Source organism: Dasypus novemcinctus, chromosome 7, assembly GCF_030445035.2.
Source record: "Dasypus novemcinctus isolate mDasNov1 chromosome 7, mDasNov1.1.hap2, whole genome shotgun sequence".
NCBI lineage: Eukaryota > Metazoa > Chordata > Mammalia > Cingulata > Dasypodidae > Dasypus > Dasypus novemcinctus.
The window spans coordinates 16,159,372-16,176,584 of NC_080679.1; the positions used below are offsets into that span (position 1 = coordinate 16,159,372).

At 33.0% G+C, this 17,213-nt stretch overlaps 1 protein-coding gene across 10 annotated transcripts in view; it reads right to left on the minus strand.

Moving 5' to 3' along the window:
* The window catches only part of AGFG1 (ArfGAP with FG repeats 1), a 99,945-nt gene that overhangs the window by 14,193 nt on the left and 68,539 nt on the right, over positions 1-17,213 (minus strand). For 4 of the 10 annotated variants that reach the window (XM_058299999.2, XM_058299998.2, XM_058300001.2 and 1 more), the window contains exons 4-8: positions 16,969-17,131; positions 15,803-15,956; positions 3,609-3,728; positions 2,853-2,924; positions 1,301-1,510 (exon numbers count right to left, since the gene is read on the minus strand). In XM_058299999.2, the coding sequence (XP_058155982.1) occupies positions 1,301-1,510; positions 2,853-2,924; positions 3,609-3,728; positions 15,803-15,956; positions 16,969-17,131 (719 nt within the window). The remainder of the gene's footprint in view (positions 1-1,300; positions 1,511-2,852; positions 2,925-3,608; positions 3,729-15,802; positions 15,957-16,968; positions 17,132-17,213) is intronic. The other 6 variants (XM_058300002.2, XM_058300004.2, XM_058300003.2 and 3 more) reach the window with 2 other exon arrangements.

The following is a 17,213-nucleotide window of genomic DNA, read 5'->3' on the forward strand; positions in this document are numbered from 1 at the left end:
ATAGGATATTGACTGTGGTTTTGGTCATTTGAAAATACATGACCAAGGGTTTATTAAAGGGTTAAAAAGAACTGCCCACTGTACGAAATAAACCATAAAAGATCATTTTTACAGTTTCCTGAAGCATAGTTTACTTTCCTTAACTAAATATGAAATTATCTTTCTTTATGAAGCAGCTACAGGTAGTAGAAAGAATTCTGGATAGAGAAAGGATATCTAGATTCAGGCCCTAACTTTGCCTCTGTCTAGGTATTTGGAGGCAGGAGAAGGGGATGTGAGAGGGCAGTACTCTGCTATGCTTGCCAGGCCTTATTAAAAAGTTATACTGGGGAGCGGATGTAGCTCAAGTGGTTGAACATCTGCTTCCCAGTTATAAGGTCCTGGTTTCAATCCGACACAGTGCCTCCTAAAAACAAAACAAACAAAACTAAAAAACCAACTCTCATTGGGCAGCAGATAAGGCTCAGTGGTAGAGCACATGCTTTCCATGTACGAGGTCCTAGGTTCCATTCCCAGTACCTCCGTTAAAAAAAAAAAATTGTAGTTAGGGTCTTTGGCCAAAATGAGAGAGCCAGGGGGAACCATAATAAAGTTTGTTCACCTATTTTTCTATGTTTTAATTTTAAAAATAAAAAAGCTAATTTGTAAAAGTTATTAACCAACAAAATTATGCATAGACAGTGCTACATGGCGCCATTTAAAATTATCTTCAGAGCAATTACAGTAATTTTAATGTCTAAATAGTCCACTAAAAAAAAAAAAAAAAAGAACCTTTAGTAGTTTTAGCAATGATTTCCCTTATATTCTTCTACTACTTTTATCCTATGATTTCATATTGGAGTAAGTGCACTGTTGCAGTTTTATTTGTGGTTACTATAGTGAACACAATAACACTACTCTACTTTAAGAGGTACCAGTACTACCAAAATTTCCTAAAAGTATTCAAGCCTTGTGAGTCTTCCAATTATGATTCTCCAAAGTAACAATGTGTTTTTCAATTTATTCAACCCCATGTGAAGACTTCTTTAACTGTCTGGGAAACCTAAAGAAAATATAACAAAAACCCAATGACAGCAGCCTAATGGCTAGATATCGACTGGTACTATTAACAAAGTTCTGCATTAAGCTTCAAAGGATTATAATGATTAGAATCTGAAAACACTTCAGGGCTAAAATATGCCAAATAATCATGAACATATTCAAAATGGTAAAATTTCTATATGACTGAGAAAAGCATACCCTCATATTTTAATGAACGCAACCAAATTTAGAGCACTATTTAACATACAAATTTGTATACCTTGCCCAGCGCTGAAGATATTGTCTAAATTAGCAAGTGCTGCATATTTGTCTGCTGTCTGTAGACCAGCTTTATTCGCTGAAATTTTACTAACAGCTGATGCTGTCTGATGAGTCTGGGAAGTACCGAAGCTTCCAAAATCAGCACTGGAGGATTTGGGGAAGTTATCAAAATGAGCAAAATTAGCATTTACTGATCCAGCACTTCCACCTGTAACAAAATAAATGGAACACTTAAAATTTCTAAACTTTTCCCAGTATTCTATGGTAGATAACATGATCATACCTTCCTTAGTATTCTACACGCAATTCTACACCCTTAAAATTAATGACTGCCAAGTAAAATCTTCTACACTTGACTTTTTATAGTTTGTGAAGCTAGATTTTCAAAGGACATAGCAACATGTTTGGGGTAACATTGTTTCAGCATTTAATTATCTACTCTGGAGAGAAAAAATATAATTCATAGGGAGAGTAACACCATGCTAACCTGGTATGAGACTCAGTTACTTTACAGAATATCCAACTATGTACTAATTATGACCTTTTATTAGTTCTTTCTAAATAGAAACTCTGCAAACAAGATGCAAGATTTCTTACTTGGAAGAATCAAGTTTTAACAGCTCCGTGGAAGCAAATTTTAAACAAATCCCAGGGCTACTGACTAACAATATTTAAGATGTCCTATTTATTTAGATCCATAATTTCTTAAAAGGTGGTTGTCAAACTTCAGACTTATTTCAACTGAAGAGCTACTGCAATTATTTAATTGCACATAACAAATGAATGTGCATACAACACACCATGATATTCACAGCAGAATCTTACCCAATCCTGTAGTTCAAAAAATAAAAACTAGAGCAGACAATATAAGAATAATTTAAATATATAGCTAAATTTGACTTTATAAAGCACAAGTCACCTAATGGTCACTTCTATATAGATCCTGCTAAGACTTCCAGTACACACACACACACACATCTATTCTATCCTATTATAGTCCTATCAAAGGACTAAAGCCAGTATATTTGATTCTAAGCTTTTGATCCCACACTCTTTATTCATTTTTTCATTCCTAAACTTCAGTTTCAGCAATCAGAAGGGTATATACATAACAGTTTAAAGTGACAGCAAACCACATCTACAGACATTTAAAAAACAGAATGGATATAGCCCCTATCAAAAAGAACACACTCTCCATTAATCAGTTCTTTAGATATCCTCAAAGAAATATATAATGAATCTCATTCAGGAATTAAACTCTGGATATTTTCACTTAATACTAACGTATGTGTATTTATATTTACAAGTTAGTGAACTATTAGTAGTTGGCAAGCAAAGCAGATATCAAGCTTTCAAAATAAAACTAAGTTGTCAAACCAACCTTATTCTCATTTTATTAAGTTTAAGTAGTAAAGAAGTAGAAGCAAAAGTAAGAATTTAAGAAAGATTACTATCAAAAAGATGATTAATCATCTATAATTGAAGAATTCATGAAATATGGTATAAGACATACAAATTAGTAAAAGAAGCCTACTTGACACAGAACTTACTGTGGGTAGACTGGAGAGGAAAAGCTGGAGTAAATTCACCAAAACTGCAACTAGATGAAAGCATTCTAAATGCTGGACAGTCAGAAATAAAATAAATGGTGAAATATAAAGGAAAAAAAATGAAAAAATGAAAATGGAAAAAAATAAGTTTAAGACAATACACAGAGTTAAAAGTTGAAAGGAAAGTAATCAGCTAAAGATTTAAATAAGTGTTCAATGAATTTCTGAAGACAATATAATTTATGGGTGAATGTTCAATATTTAAAGACCAATTCCTGCAGAGAAAACTATTTTCAAGTTTGATGAGCATGTCCATTAAATCAACTCTTGACTAATAAAATTAAAAAAAAATTTTTCAAGCTTGCTGCCCTTTAACTTTTTTTGCCTTTTTAAATCTATGAAAGTAACCAATTGACTTCTTTTATACAGAGGTATAATGTCAGCCTAGATCAACATGTACATGAACCTAAAAAGAGTTTTAGATATTAGGGCCTCTGTGCATGAAAGACTTAAGGAAGATTCATATGCAGGAAAAGGAGAATGGATATTATGAATTAAACAACATATCAAAGCTCAGAAAACAAATAAACACATAGGAAAACAAATACAGATTTCAGGTTTCCCCAGAGCTTTTTAAAGATAGAACTATTTTAAAATCAGGTAATTACAGAATTTAAGTTTAATTTTTCAAAACTACATCTAAAAAGTTTTGTTTTTAAAAGTAAACATTTAAGCATAATGCTAGAGAAGCTCTACCTGTTGTTTGGGGCTGAAAAGGAGAGTGACTCGCTGTGGGGAAACCTCCAAAATTACTCGAACCACTAGACTGTCCAAATGCATCAAAGTTTGCAAAATCTGCATTTGCAGAATTCTGAGCTGTAAATGGTAAGGAACAAGAAACGTTAATGAATGTGAAAACTATAAATAAAAAGGTGACAAATGAATTTAACAATTTTATCAAAGTTTATATCACTTTAAAAAGAATTAATTCAAGCAATAGTAAAGGGTATCCGGAATTTTCCAAAAACATTTTGTACAATGATAAATTTTTTCATGACACCCTTTGAACGACCTCAGAAACAGTACTCCAAAGAGACTCTATTAACAAAGGACATGAAATACATGAGTTACAATAAAACAGACTAAGAAGTAGACTTTCTGAAAAACTCAGGGACTTAAAAAGTTATTGAGCTACTTAAAATTATGAAATCTAAAATAATGATACAAAGATGGCTTAACTATATTAATTAGTTTTTTTGTTAAGTTTACACATATGGCATATAATATTGAAAAAAACCTGAATGCATAACAAGGACACGATTACAAATAACTTCAAGATACTTTCATTTTATTAAAAGCCTGTCATCTTAAACACATATTAAAATTTAAGAAATGATGAATCAAGCAGAAACTCGTTTATATAACCACAGCTAATATTCAGAAAAAAGTTATTTCCTCCCACTTAACCTAAGAGCAAAATGCTAGTCTTCTCAAACATGAAATGGATAAATTAATGAATAAAACAATTCAAAAGTAAAAAAAAAAGGGGCTCAAATAGATACTGGATAAGAATTTTTAAAAGTATATGATAAGAATAATAAGAGGGTGGTATGCAGAAAAAGGAATGCTAAGTGGTAAAAATGAAAATCATGTCCAAAAGGATGGAGAAACGGTAAATGTTTATGAGCATAGTAAAGTCAGCCATGTCAAATCCTTTATAAGCAATCTACGTCAAGAAAATTTCCTAAGGAAATAATCTTGCAAATGGTTACAGCTATATATAAAGACTAGACAATGTGAGCATGTTTTAAACTTTTTTTAATTGTGTGTGTGTGTGTGTAGAGGTTTAAGACAATACTATACGTTTTTTATAATAGTGAAAAAAAAGAACTCAAAGGCTACCAGTAGGGAACTGCTTAGCTATATTATGGATCATCATACAACGGAATATAATGCAGCCACAAAAACCATGTAAAAGAATACCATCATTAAATTCCAGATGTGCTTTAGTCTCCCAATTTTCTTAAACAGAACATACTATTATGTACATCAAAAATCTGCATTTTAATTATTCTAAGACTGGGATTTCAGATAAGCATTATTTTCTTCTTTATGTTTTCCTGAATCTGCCAAATATTTGTGAATATATATATTTATTTATACTTATAAACAAACACAAAAAGATTAAAATTCTTTAAAATTTCTTCCATTAATACAGCAGCATATTAAACACCATTTTTTAAATATTCAGGAAAACTTAAGAACATTTTATGTAGTAACTGTTGTACGTATCTGAAAGGATATGACAGTTCTTGAAAACTTTTTTAAAGCACAATCTCCCCCACCCCAAATCATGTATTTTCTGGATACCCTGCAATCTATTACCTTTACACAATAAAATTCAATTTATTTGTTGTTTGAAGATTTACTCTTGAAGATAAATATAATGGAAGAAATACTAATAATCAATTCAAAAATGAATTTTCTTAGAAGTATCTATACAAATTTAAACACAATTAGCATTTAGCATTACTGAAAACAATAGCAGCCAAGTACAATTTAGTGAAAAGGGAATCTGGGCTAAGATTCAGAAGATTCCGTTGTAACATTCGTAACAACACAATCTTGGTTGGGCAAGTCCCTTCATTGCTCTACTTAATCCAGTTTTCTAACTAGCAAATTGTGAGGATTCACTTGATAGTCTCTACCTGCAAATCCAGTACTATGATTCTATAACTTAAGAGCTTTGAAATATTTGGATGAAAAAAGTTCTACTAAAATACAAAATGACTTTAAGGCCAAATTATAAATACTGATATACATCTATGAACCAAATAAAAAGAGAACATAGAAAGTTATCAGATTTAAAGTGGGTTATATTCCAAAAGGTGAGTTTCTAAGTTGTTTTGAACTTGAAATGCATTTGTCCCTTGTAGAAATGGGAATGAGGTCCCTAAATTAGTTTCTAATTTATAATCTAGGATATGAAACAGTACATAACACGAGTATATACTCTACATTTAATTTACATTTATAAATATCACAGGGAGATCATCTATATTAACCATACTTAAAACAACATCAGGAAAGAAATCAGTTTAATAGAATCCATTTTTTGTTACTGAAGCCCATTTTATCACATTTATATCCTCTCAGTGTTTTACAGTCAGAGCACTGAACACAGTAATTGAATAACTATTTATTATGGAAAGGCAGGGCTCTGTAATACTTATATCCATTTTTATTTGTAGGCACTATATTCAGCCTTCAGAGACTGGTGAAAGCAACCTTCAAAATTCATAATAATATGGAATAAATTTTGGGAAATACTAGACATTGAACACTAATTCAATAATACAAAAATTATTATCTAGATCCTCAAGCAAGTGCTGCACAAAAGAATAAAGTAAACCAAGTACGACAAAAGAGTAAAATTCCTTCAAAAAGAAACAGATACTCGTGAGAAAGATAAATGAAAACCAAAAAATGAAAACTGGGAGTCCTCAGCAAACTCAGTTGATAAATCAGCTCTGTTTCTCATACATAGTACAGGCATACCTTGAAAATACTGTGGGCTTGGTTCTGGAACACCACAATAAAAATAGAAGTTTTTTTTTTTTAATTTCCCAGTGTACAGAAGTTATATTTACATACTATACTGTAGTCTATTAAGTATGCAATAGCCTTAGGTCTAAAGAAAATGTACATTTCACAATTTTAAAAAATGTATTGCTAAAAACACTAACCATCATCTAAAGCCTCAGCAAGTCCATTTTTTTGCTCGATGATGGAGAGTCTTCCCTTAATGTTGATGGCTACTGACTGATAAGGGCAGTGGTTAATGAAGGCTGGGGTGGCAGTAGCTATTTCTTAAAATAAGACAACAATGAAGTTTGCCTTATCAATTGACAGTTCCTTTCATAAGAGATTTCTCTGGAGCATGAAATGCTGTTTGATTTGATAGCATTTTACAAAGAGTAAAACCTCTTTCAAATTGAAGTCGATCCCCTCAACCCCTGCTGCTTATCAACCAAGCTTATATAATACTCTAATTCCTTTGTTGTCATTTCAACAATGTTCACAACATCTTTCCAGGAGCAGATTCTATCAAGAAACCACTTCTTTGGTTATCCCTAAGAAGCAACTCCTCATCTGTTAAAGTTTTATGAGAAAAAAACTTTCTTTTACTAGAGCAGCAAAAAGACTCAACTACCTAGGAAACAATTTAACCAAAGTACAGGACCTATTTTCAGAAAACTATAAAACACTGCTAAAAGAAATCAAAGATGACTTAAACAAATGGAAAGACATTCTGTATTCTTGGATTGGGGAAGACTAAATATCATGGAGATGTTAACCCTACCCAAACTGATTTATAGATTCAATGCAATACCAATCAAAATTCCAAAAGCCTAGTTCGCAGAAATACAAGAGGCAATTATCAAATTCATTTGGAAGGGAAAGTGCACCCAAGTAGCCAAAAGCATTCTAAGAAATAAGAACGATGTGGGAGGAATTTCACTGCCTGACCTTGAATCATATTACAAAGATACAGTGGTGAAAACAGCATGACATTGGCATGAAGATAGACATATTGATCAAGGAAATAGAGAGTCCAGAAATAAACCGTCACTTCTACAGCCAACTGGTTTTTCACAGACCTACCAAGTCCATGTTAACAGGACAAAACAGTCTCTTCAACAAATGGTGCTATGAGAACTGGCTATCCATAACCAAAAGAATGAACGAGGACCCCTATCACACTCCCTATACAAGAAGCAACTCAAAATGGATCAAAGAACTAAATATAGAAGCCAGGACCATACAACTACTAGAAGAAAAAGTAGGAAAACATCTTAAAGACCTTGTGGTAAGTGGTGTCTTGGGGCTTACACCCAAAGCATAAGCAACAAAAGGAAAAATAGATAAATGGCACCTCCAAAAATTTAACACTTTTGTACCTCAAAGAACTTTGTCATAAGGGTGAAAAGGCAGCGAACTCAATGGAAGAAAATATTTGCAATCACATGTTTGATAAGGGTTTAGTATCCATGATATAGAAAGGGATCATACGACTCAACTAAAAACACAATCGACCCAATTAAAAAATAGGCAACATGGTGGGCAGCAAGATGGCATCTGCCAGCAAAGTCATTTAGAATCGTCCCACAGATATACTGATAAATGCAGTCAAGCCACATACTCCATTATTGCGGTTCCCTGACAGAAGGGACAACTCTAAACTCAGTGTATCAGAAGCTGTAAGATCAGCAGGAATACCATCTCACTCTTCCGCAATTTCACAGCATTCTGAAAGAAGTAAATCACCAAATTTGCTGGTAATCAGGGTCCTCCAGATACTACAGAAATAGTAAAATTATCTCAGAAATACAGAAGGAATCTTATGTCAAGAAGAAATCAAATTTATCCAACACAGGGGTCCAGAATAATCACTGACAAGGTTGCTGTTTATCATCAGACAAAAGAACTATCTTTAAGAATAAAGGGACTTCTAAATGACAAATGAGCTATTGTACATTAAACAACTTTAATAAAATATTCTGTAAAAAATGGAAGAAAATTTAGATGTACCCTTCTGTCTCCTAATTTATGTTTCTTAGTGTTCTCCACAAGCTAAGTATTTATAAACTTTATAATTATTAAAGTATACATTTTTAAATGTTAGCCTATAATTTACTCTTATCAAGTTTTACCACTGTTAATTTTTTAAAAATGTACCTTTGTTGTTTTTTTTATTTTTTGGAGGTACTGGGGATTGAACTTGGGACCTTATAGGTGGGAGGCAGATGCTCAACCACTGAGCTACATCCACTCCCTGTGGAACTCTTAAAAGCACAGAAATGTCCAGTAAAATATCATAGGTTTCCTCTAATCTCATTTTCTTTCAAGTGCTATTTAGAGACGGAAAGAATTTATCAGCCAAAATTACTGCTGATTAGGATGAGTGAAATAATTACTCCATTATTTGTTCTTAATTCTTCAATGTTTTTACGTTGACAAGTTTACTGGAGTATAACTGGCTTAATAAGCATATACTACACTAAAGGATAAAAATATAACCACGGTAAAACAGATGACTTTATGGTACTAAGATTGGGGAGAAAAAGCAAAAGATTATCATTTATAACCAGTATTTAGGGAAAAAATGACAGTATAAATGGAAAATAAGAATTCAAAATAAACATAGCATAAGAATAAATACTTGACTAGAAATAGCAATGATGTTTTGGTGGGTGTTAAAATGTTTTGTTCTTTGGTTTATTTTACCATTTCGATTGTGATCATGTACAAAAATCTTGATAACCAGCAACTTTCTCAAACTTAATGCCTGAAAACCTCATAAAAATCAACTTAAAGATTTACTTTATTAAAACAATTCATGAAACATTATTTAATAAGGTCAAAAGAAAAAATGGGCAAAAGACTTGCATAGACATTTGTCCAAAGAAATACAAATGGTCAAAAAATGCATTTTAAAAAGTTCAACATCACTAGTGACTAGGGAAATGTAAATCAAAGCTACCATGAGATATGATTTCACACCTATTAGAATGGCCACTGTTTAAAAGACAGAATCACAAGTGTTGCTGGAGAGATAGAAAAACTATTCACTACTGGTGGGAATGTAGAATGATACAGCCACTGTGGAGGACTGTTTGGCAGTTCCTAAAGAAGCTGAATAAAGATTTGCCAGGTGACATACCCAGAATTGAGAGCAGTAACAAAGACACCTGTACACCAACATTCATAGTACTGTTATTCATAATTGTCAAAAGATGGAAAACAACCCAGGTGTCCATCAACCGATGCATGGATAAACAAATTGTGGTGCATACACACAATGGAATATTATGCAGCTGTAAGAAGAAATGAAGTGGTGAAGCATAGGACAACATGGATGAACTTGGAGGACATTATGTTAAGTGAAGCAAGCCAGATAAAAAAGGACAAATACTGTATGACTGCTCTATTATGAACGAAAGATACTGTAAACTCATGGAGTTAATAACTAGAATATGGGTCATGAGAAAATAGAATGAGGTTAGAGAATGGAAAGATGAGGGCTAACTTGCACAGAACTGGTAAAAGGGATGTGTATTAATCTTTGGAAATGAATAGAAAAGGTGAAAGCACAAAAACGTTTGTGGCAGAACTATTATATGGGTATAACAGTGGTTGAAAGGGAAAGCCTAAGGTCATGTATATTACTAAAAGGAAAGCTAAAATGTAACAGAGAACTGTACAACATAGTGAAACTTCATGTGATTTATGAATATGGGTAATATTGCATATATAAGCCTGTTTTTCTTTGAAATTGAACAAATGTTACGTATGTTAATGTCACAAGATGTTAATATCAGGCAAAAACAAAACAAAAAACTTATGCTAGGTGAAAGAAACCAGACACAAAGTACTACATATTGTATGATTCCATTTATATAAATGTAAATATAAATAGATTTTAAAGATGGAATTAGATTAGTGGTTATGTATGTAGGGCTGGGGAAGGATAGAAGGACTGAGAGGTGACTACTAAGGGGTGTGGAGTTTTTCTTTTTTGAGTAATGAAATTATTCTAAAATTTTTTTTGGTGATGAATGCACAATACTGTGATTATAAAAAGCCATTGATTGTACATTTTGGATAGACTGCATGGTATGTGAATATATCGCAATAAAACTGCTTTTACAGGCACACCTTCAAGCTCCACTTCTAATTTTAGTTCTCTTGCTATTTCCATCGCATTTGCAGTTACTTCTTTCACTGATGTCTAGAATGCCTCAAAGTCATCCATGAGGGCTGGAATCAACTTTTTCTAAACTTCTGTTAATGCTGATATTTTTGATCTCCTCTCATGAATCACCAATGTTTTTAATAGCATCTAGAATGGTTAAATACTTTCCAGAGGTTTTCAGTTTACTTTGCCCAGATCCATTAGAGGAATCTGTGGCAGCCTTACAAAACGAAGTTCTTAAATAAGACCTGAAAGTCAAAACGAGTCCTTGATGGACGGGCTGCAGAATGGATGCTGTTACCCAGCACGAAAAGAATAATATTGGTGTACATCTCAATTAGAGCTCTTGGGTAACCAGGTGCCTTGTCAATGGGCATCTATACTTTGAAAGTAACTTTTTTTGAGCAGTATAAAATACTCAGTAAACCATGTCATAAACCATGTTGTAAACAGATATGTTCTCATTCAGACTTTGTTGTTCCTTTTATAGAGCACAGGCAGAGTAGACTAAGCATACTTCTTAAGGTATTTTCAGAATGGTAAATGAACACAGGCTTCAACTTAAGCCAGTGCATTAGGCACTAACAAGTGTCAGCCTGTCCTTTGAAGCTTTGAAGCTAGGCAATGATTCTTCTCCTCTAACTATGAAAGTCCTAGATGGCATCTTCTTTCAACAGAAAGTTATTTTGTCTACATTGAAAATCTGTTCTTTCGTGTGGCCACCTTCATCAATTGTGTTAGCTAGATCTTCTGGATAATTTGCTCCATCTTCTAAACCAAACTTGCTGCATTTCACCTTATACTTTTTTGTTATGAAAACAGCTTATTTCCTTAAACTTCATGAACCAACTTCTGCATGTGTCAAACTTCTGCAACTTCCATACCCCTCTCAGCCTTTGAAGAGTGTTAGGGCCTTGGATTAGGATCTGGCTTAAGGGAATGTGGCTGGCTTCAATCTTCCAACTAGACCATTAAAACTTTCTCCATATTAGCAATAAGGCTGTTTCACTTTCTTATCTATCATTTGTGTGTTCGCTGGAGTAGCACTTTTCATTTCAAGAACATTTCCCTTGCATTCATAACCTAACTGTTTGGAGCAAGAGGCATAACTTTTGGCCTATTCTGGATTTCAACATACCTTCCTCACTAAGCTAATCATACCTAGCTTTTGATTTAAAGTGAGAGACATGTGATTCTTCCTTTCACACGAACACTCAGAGGTCACTGAAGGGATATTAATTGGCCTAACTTCAATATTGTGATTCAGGAAATAGAAAGGTTTAAGTAGAGGGAGAGAGGCAGGGAATGGCCAGTTGGTGGAGCAGTCAGAACACAAAACATTTATTTATTAAGTTTGCTGTCTTATATGGGTATAGTGTGTGACATCACAAAACAATTATAATAGTAACCTCAAAGATCACAAATCACAGATCAATATACAACAGATATTATAATAATGAAAAAGTCTGGAATTGTTCAAGAATTACCAAAATGTGGTACAGAGACATGAAATGAGTACACACTGTTGGAAAAATGGCAACAACAGACTTGCTCAATGCAGGGCTGCCACAAACTTCAATTTGCAAAAACACCAACAAAACACAGTATTTGCAAAGAACAATAAAATGAGGTATGTCTATATTTTATGTTATTTTCATCTATTCCAATATTTTTTAAAGAGTCATTTTACCTTAAACAAAACAAGATTTCTTGCTTCTCTTTAAAAAGGGAAGCAGTTCCTTCCACACTTTGTTATGTACGTTACTCATTTGTGTTACCTGGCTGGTGGGGCAACTGAGTGAGACCCCAACAGTATATGGTGTGATGAAAATCAATTATAGTTTATAGTTCATAAGTTCTGTGATATTGACAAAATAACTACTAAATTCTTTAAGCAAATTATGTTTAAAATATTCATGCTTATTTCTGTAGATGACTTCTCCTGAACACATGGGTGACCCCACACCCACTCCCCCACATGCACACATACCACTTTAGTCAGAAGGTTCACACAAAGGGTAAAAGACAGTAGACAGTTCTGGCTTTTAAGGTGCCAATCTATCTGCAAAAGAACAAGTTTCCCTACAAAGTAATGCTAACCAGCCTGGCACATCTGAAAAATTATCATTTGCTATTAAAGGTTCCATCTGCCATGTCAATCTGTTTAGGATATAGTTACTTATAATATGAGTATACTTATAAAATAATAAATGAGAATTCATGGTGAGAATGCACCCATCAATTACTTCATTTGTGAAGTATATGTAGAAAAATACAGAGGTATTATGTTTGCAGAGGCTCTGGAAAAGACATCTGAGATTGAACCATGAGAGATTTACAACCAAAAAACTACCCCAAGGATGTCAAAAGATGGCAACAACTTTTTAAGAAACAAATTAGTAATTTTCTCAGCCTTTCCTTATAATATGCACATACATTTTATTCAAACTAAAAGGAAGATGAAGCAATAAAGATGATTTGGATAGTCATTCATAAATAAGAAAGAACTTTAGTAGGCTAAGAAATTCTTAGGCAACCTCACCAAATCTACTGGCAGTTAACTATTAGTATTTCCTCAAAGACTCACAAACTCTCCATCATTTCTTCCATATGTGAAAAAGATACAAAATAGTTAAGATTTACTACCTGCTATCAAATGATAAAAATAATTCTATTTTGCATTTCCTACAACTTACATAATAGCTATTAATTTCAAAGGGCATTTAAAGAGGTTATTAAAAGTATGGGTGCAATCTTGGTGCCAGTATATCTCTGGAATTCCAGATCTTGTTGTTCATTAACCATTTTTTGACTAATACGATGAGTGAATTTTATGATACACACATCAAAGCTTACTGGCATAAAAAATGGATTCCACAAATATAGACAAACTATGAACTTTATATAAATGTTAAATTTCCTGGACTTAATATTTATATTTAAAGTAGTTACTAAGTAAATATTCTCTGTTTTTAGGAAATACACATGCAAGTACTAAGTGTACAAGGAGCATGATATATACAACCTATTCTCAAATGTTTTTATAGATACATGGACAGATGGATGGATAAGTTCTCTAAAATGGTTTTGTGTTATTTTTGCAACTGTCCTGTAAGTTTGAAATTACTTAATAATGAAGTTTAAAATACTTCCAATATAAATACTATATATGCTTTACACTATTTACAGCATACCCTCTAAAAGAGTAGAAGGAAGTATAAAGAAACAACTGCAAAGACAGAAAAATTAACAAGTTGATAGGAAATGACTCTAAACCACTGAGGAATCTTAGTTAAGATCCAAAGATCAGAAGAGGGTACAAACTCCATATAGAATGAAAAATTTTGTTAAATACATACGAATATAAATATACATGCACGTGTTTACATATGTGCACATGCATGTACATATGTATGGAGTGTATATGCATGTTTATAGGGTTAAATAAGGAAAACAATACTTATTGTACCTTCTATATGCCAAATCCCTGAAATCCATTATCTTAATTGAATCTCATCACTTATGAAATTTATAATAGCTATTATATACCATAAAAATTAAGAAATATTAAGTAACTTGCACATAAGGTTATGCACATAAGTGACACGGTCAGCATTTGAACCTAGTCGTTCTGACTCCCAAGCTCATGTTCTTTTCACTACATTATGCCGCTACCGTTATCTATTGGACTGTTACTACTACAATTAAGGAGACACAAATTCTAAACCTATAACTCAAATATCAATTTTAAATATTGCCAAGGTAAGGGGGTTTGAGTATTCATTAAAGAGAATTCTAATTTCTGGTCAAACTAACCTCTTTGTAACAAACTTTCTGCTCTTAAAATAAACATGTTAAAAATGGGGAAAAAAAACTGTTTAAAGACTACAATGGTTATATCAAAAAGACTTAGAAGCCAACCTGCAAATGTTCCCACTAAAGATGGGAACATCTGAATTATCACTAAGGGTAATAATATCAATTGAACTGAAATATATCAAATGCTAAAATTTATGAGTTCATGATGATACCAAAGGAAAAAATGGTCAACATTAGAGATTGCTAGGAATCAATCATTCTGAGAGCTAGTAAATAAAAAAGGAAGAGTAATTCATGTATTCTAACTTCTCTATACTAACCATAACACTGGATAACTAAAATTTTTTAAAAGTAATATTTCAGCTGATAAATGAAGGAATGATAACTTTATAAGACTGCCATTTTGTGTAATGAATTCTGGCATTGACCATCTCAGCTAACACCGCAAAAGGACAGTCAGATATTATGTCCTTCTTAAGCCCTAAGTTGCAAGCATACCCCTTTACTCTTTCCCCCAAAACAGTACCTGTATTTCATCAAGCCTCTAAATCCAACTATGAATTTACAAGAAATAGAGAGTACTGAGGAATTTGTTAAAGGGCACTACAGTAGTACAATCAGCAAATTTGGACTATGGAAAACTACGGGACAAATGACCTAGTTTCTTCAACAGATAAACTGCAGGGGGAAAAAAAGGGATGGAGGATCTATTAATTAAGAGATCTAAGAAACATATTTCACAGTTGCAATGCACAGACTTCATTGAACCCTGACTCAAACTGTGTGCACGTACATAATTTGAGACAACTGGATATTAGAAGGGTGACTAATGAATTATTACAATATTTTTCGGGAATAATAATGGAATTGTGGATCTGTTTTACACACATATATAACAACATTTAAGAAGAAACTAATATTATTTCTGAAATTTACTCCAAAGTAACATGGGAAGGGGAAATGGGTAGAATTATAGAGAAAACAAGATTAGCCATGACTGACGAGTTCATTAAAGTTATATTATCTGGTCGCTTTTGAATATCTAACAATTCTCCATAATGAAAGAGCAATATGTGTGTGTGTGTGTGTGTGTGTGTGTATATATATATATGTATTTTTTTTTTTAAGTCTTTCCCCATTTTTCCATGGAAAGAGGTTAAGTCAATACCTAACATCAATGTAATCTCTTTGGGAATTAAAAAAACAACACGGTTTTGATTACATGATAATCATGTAACCATGATTACATATATGGTTTATGGGTGACCAAGCAGTCTCAGTTCAGTATGTTTACCGATATGTAAGTTTAATCAAGAATGAACGTATCTTGGTGCCTTGTATACATCTCTACCAAAAGTTGTTGGGAAAAATTTACCTGCATGACTGTTGAAATGTGCAAAATTAGCAAAATTGGCTGTTGCTGTTGACTGAGGAGTGGGAGCAGCAAAGATGTCTGAGCCAAGATCACTCAAAAGGTCAAACTGCTTCTTTTCCTGTTGCTGTCCTTGAGAGCGACCTACAACGGGAGACTATAAACCACATATTAGCTATAAAGAGTTTCCAGTCAGATCTAAATTTTTATTAAAAAATTATCTCCAATTCAGCAAGTTTGAAACACATTTTAAAGATCACATGATCTGTAACTTGTAATTTTTAGAATTCTAATGTCTTTTGTAAAGCATAATTTTTCAACATCTATTCCCAAAGATTCTCTGCATTGCTTTTAAATATATAGTTAAAAGCAAGAAATACAATTGTAACAGCTATTGAAACTCATGCCAAGAGAGACTTACTGTTAAGACAGGGTAAATAAGGTTTTCTGGGACACATCCTTCACACACAGAAGAATTATAGAATACTGACTTAACCTCTTTCTGGATCTTTTTTTTTCATTCAAACTTTTTATAAAACAAAGTGACTTATCCAGAAGTCCTAATATGCATTATTAAGAAGGGTGGGATTTAACCCAAACAATACACTGCCTCAGAAATATTCTTATGTAGGATAGAGGTTGCAGTGCCATACAGTGACAGACCTGTTGTTCCTCAGTCAACTATAATGTAGTGGAGCAATAAAAACATTAAGCATGAAGTTATGATATGACAACAGTCTGTTCAGTTTTTTTAACAGAATGATGGATAATGCAAAACCACTTTTGTTTCAATGATATGCATGCTTCACAATCAGGTATATAGGAAAATTTTACTGCTTAAGAAAACCTTTTCTGTAAAAGTATATCACAAAAGTACTGTTCTAACATGAAATCTAACACATAAATGTGTGCTATATTAACAGATAGCTGTTTGTTCCTGAACACCTTAACAAAGCTGTGAAGGAATCAAACTCTTATTAGCAATAGCTAAAGAACAAAAATACGCACAGTCCAAATACTTAAGCAACAATCCTCAATGCATTATAAACCATTAGGACATAAAGCTGGTGGCATGTACAGTTATGTTACTATCTTAAAGAATTCTCAAATTCATGAAAACTCAACCCTCCTTAAGAGGAAGCCCCTACAAATATTTGAAGACTACTCACCTGACTAGGTGTGCCCTTATTTAAGTGCAGTGCTGGTGCTGAATCTCCTAAAAGAGATTTCAGTGGTTTGACCTCAGGTGTGCTGCTTGTGCTACTGGCAGAAGACCCTGAAATAGATGCATGAACTGATGCCACCACTTTGGCTTGTTCTGGTGGAACATACCTAAAACGTGAAAATTAGAACAGGCAATTAACTAAGCAAAATATAGGGAATCCTATACTCCAAATAAGTTTAGTTCTAATTT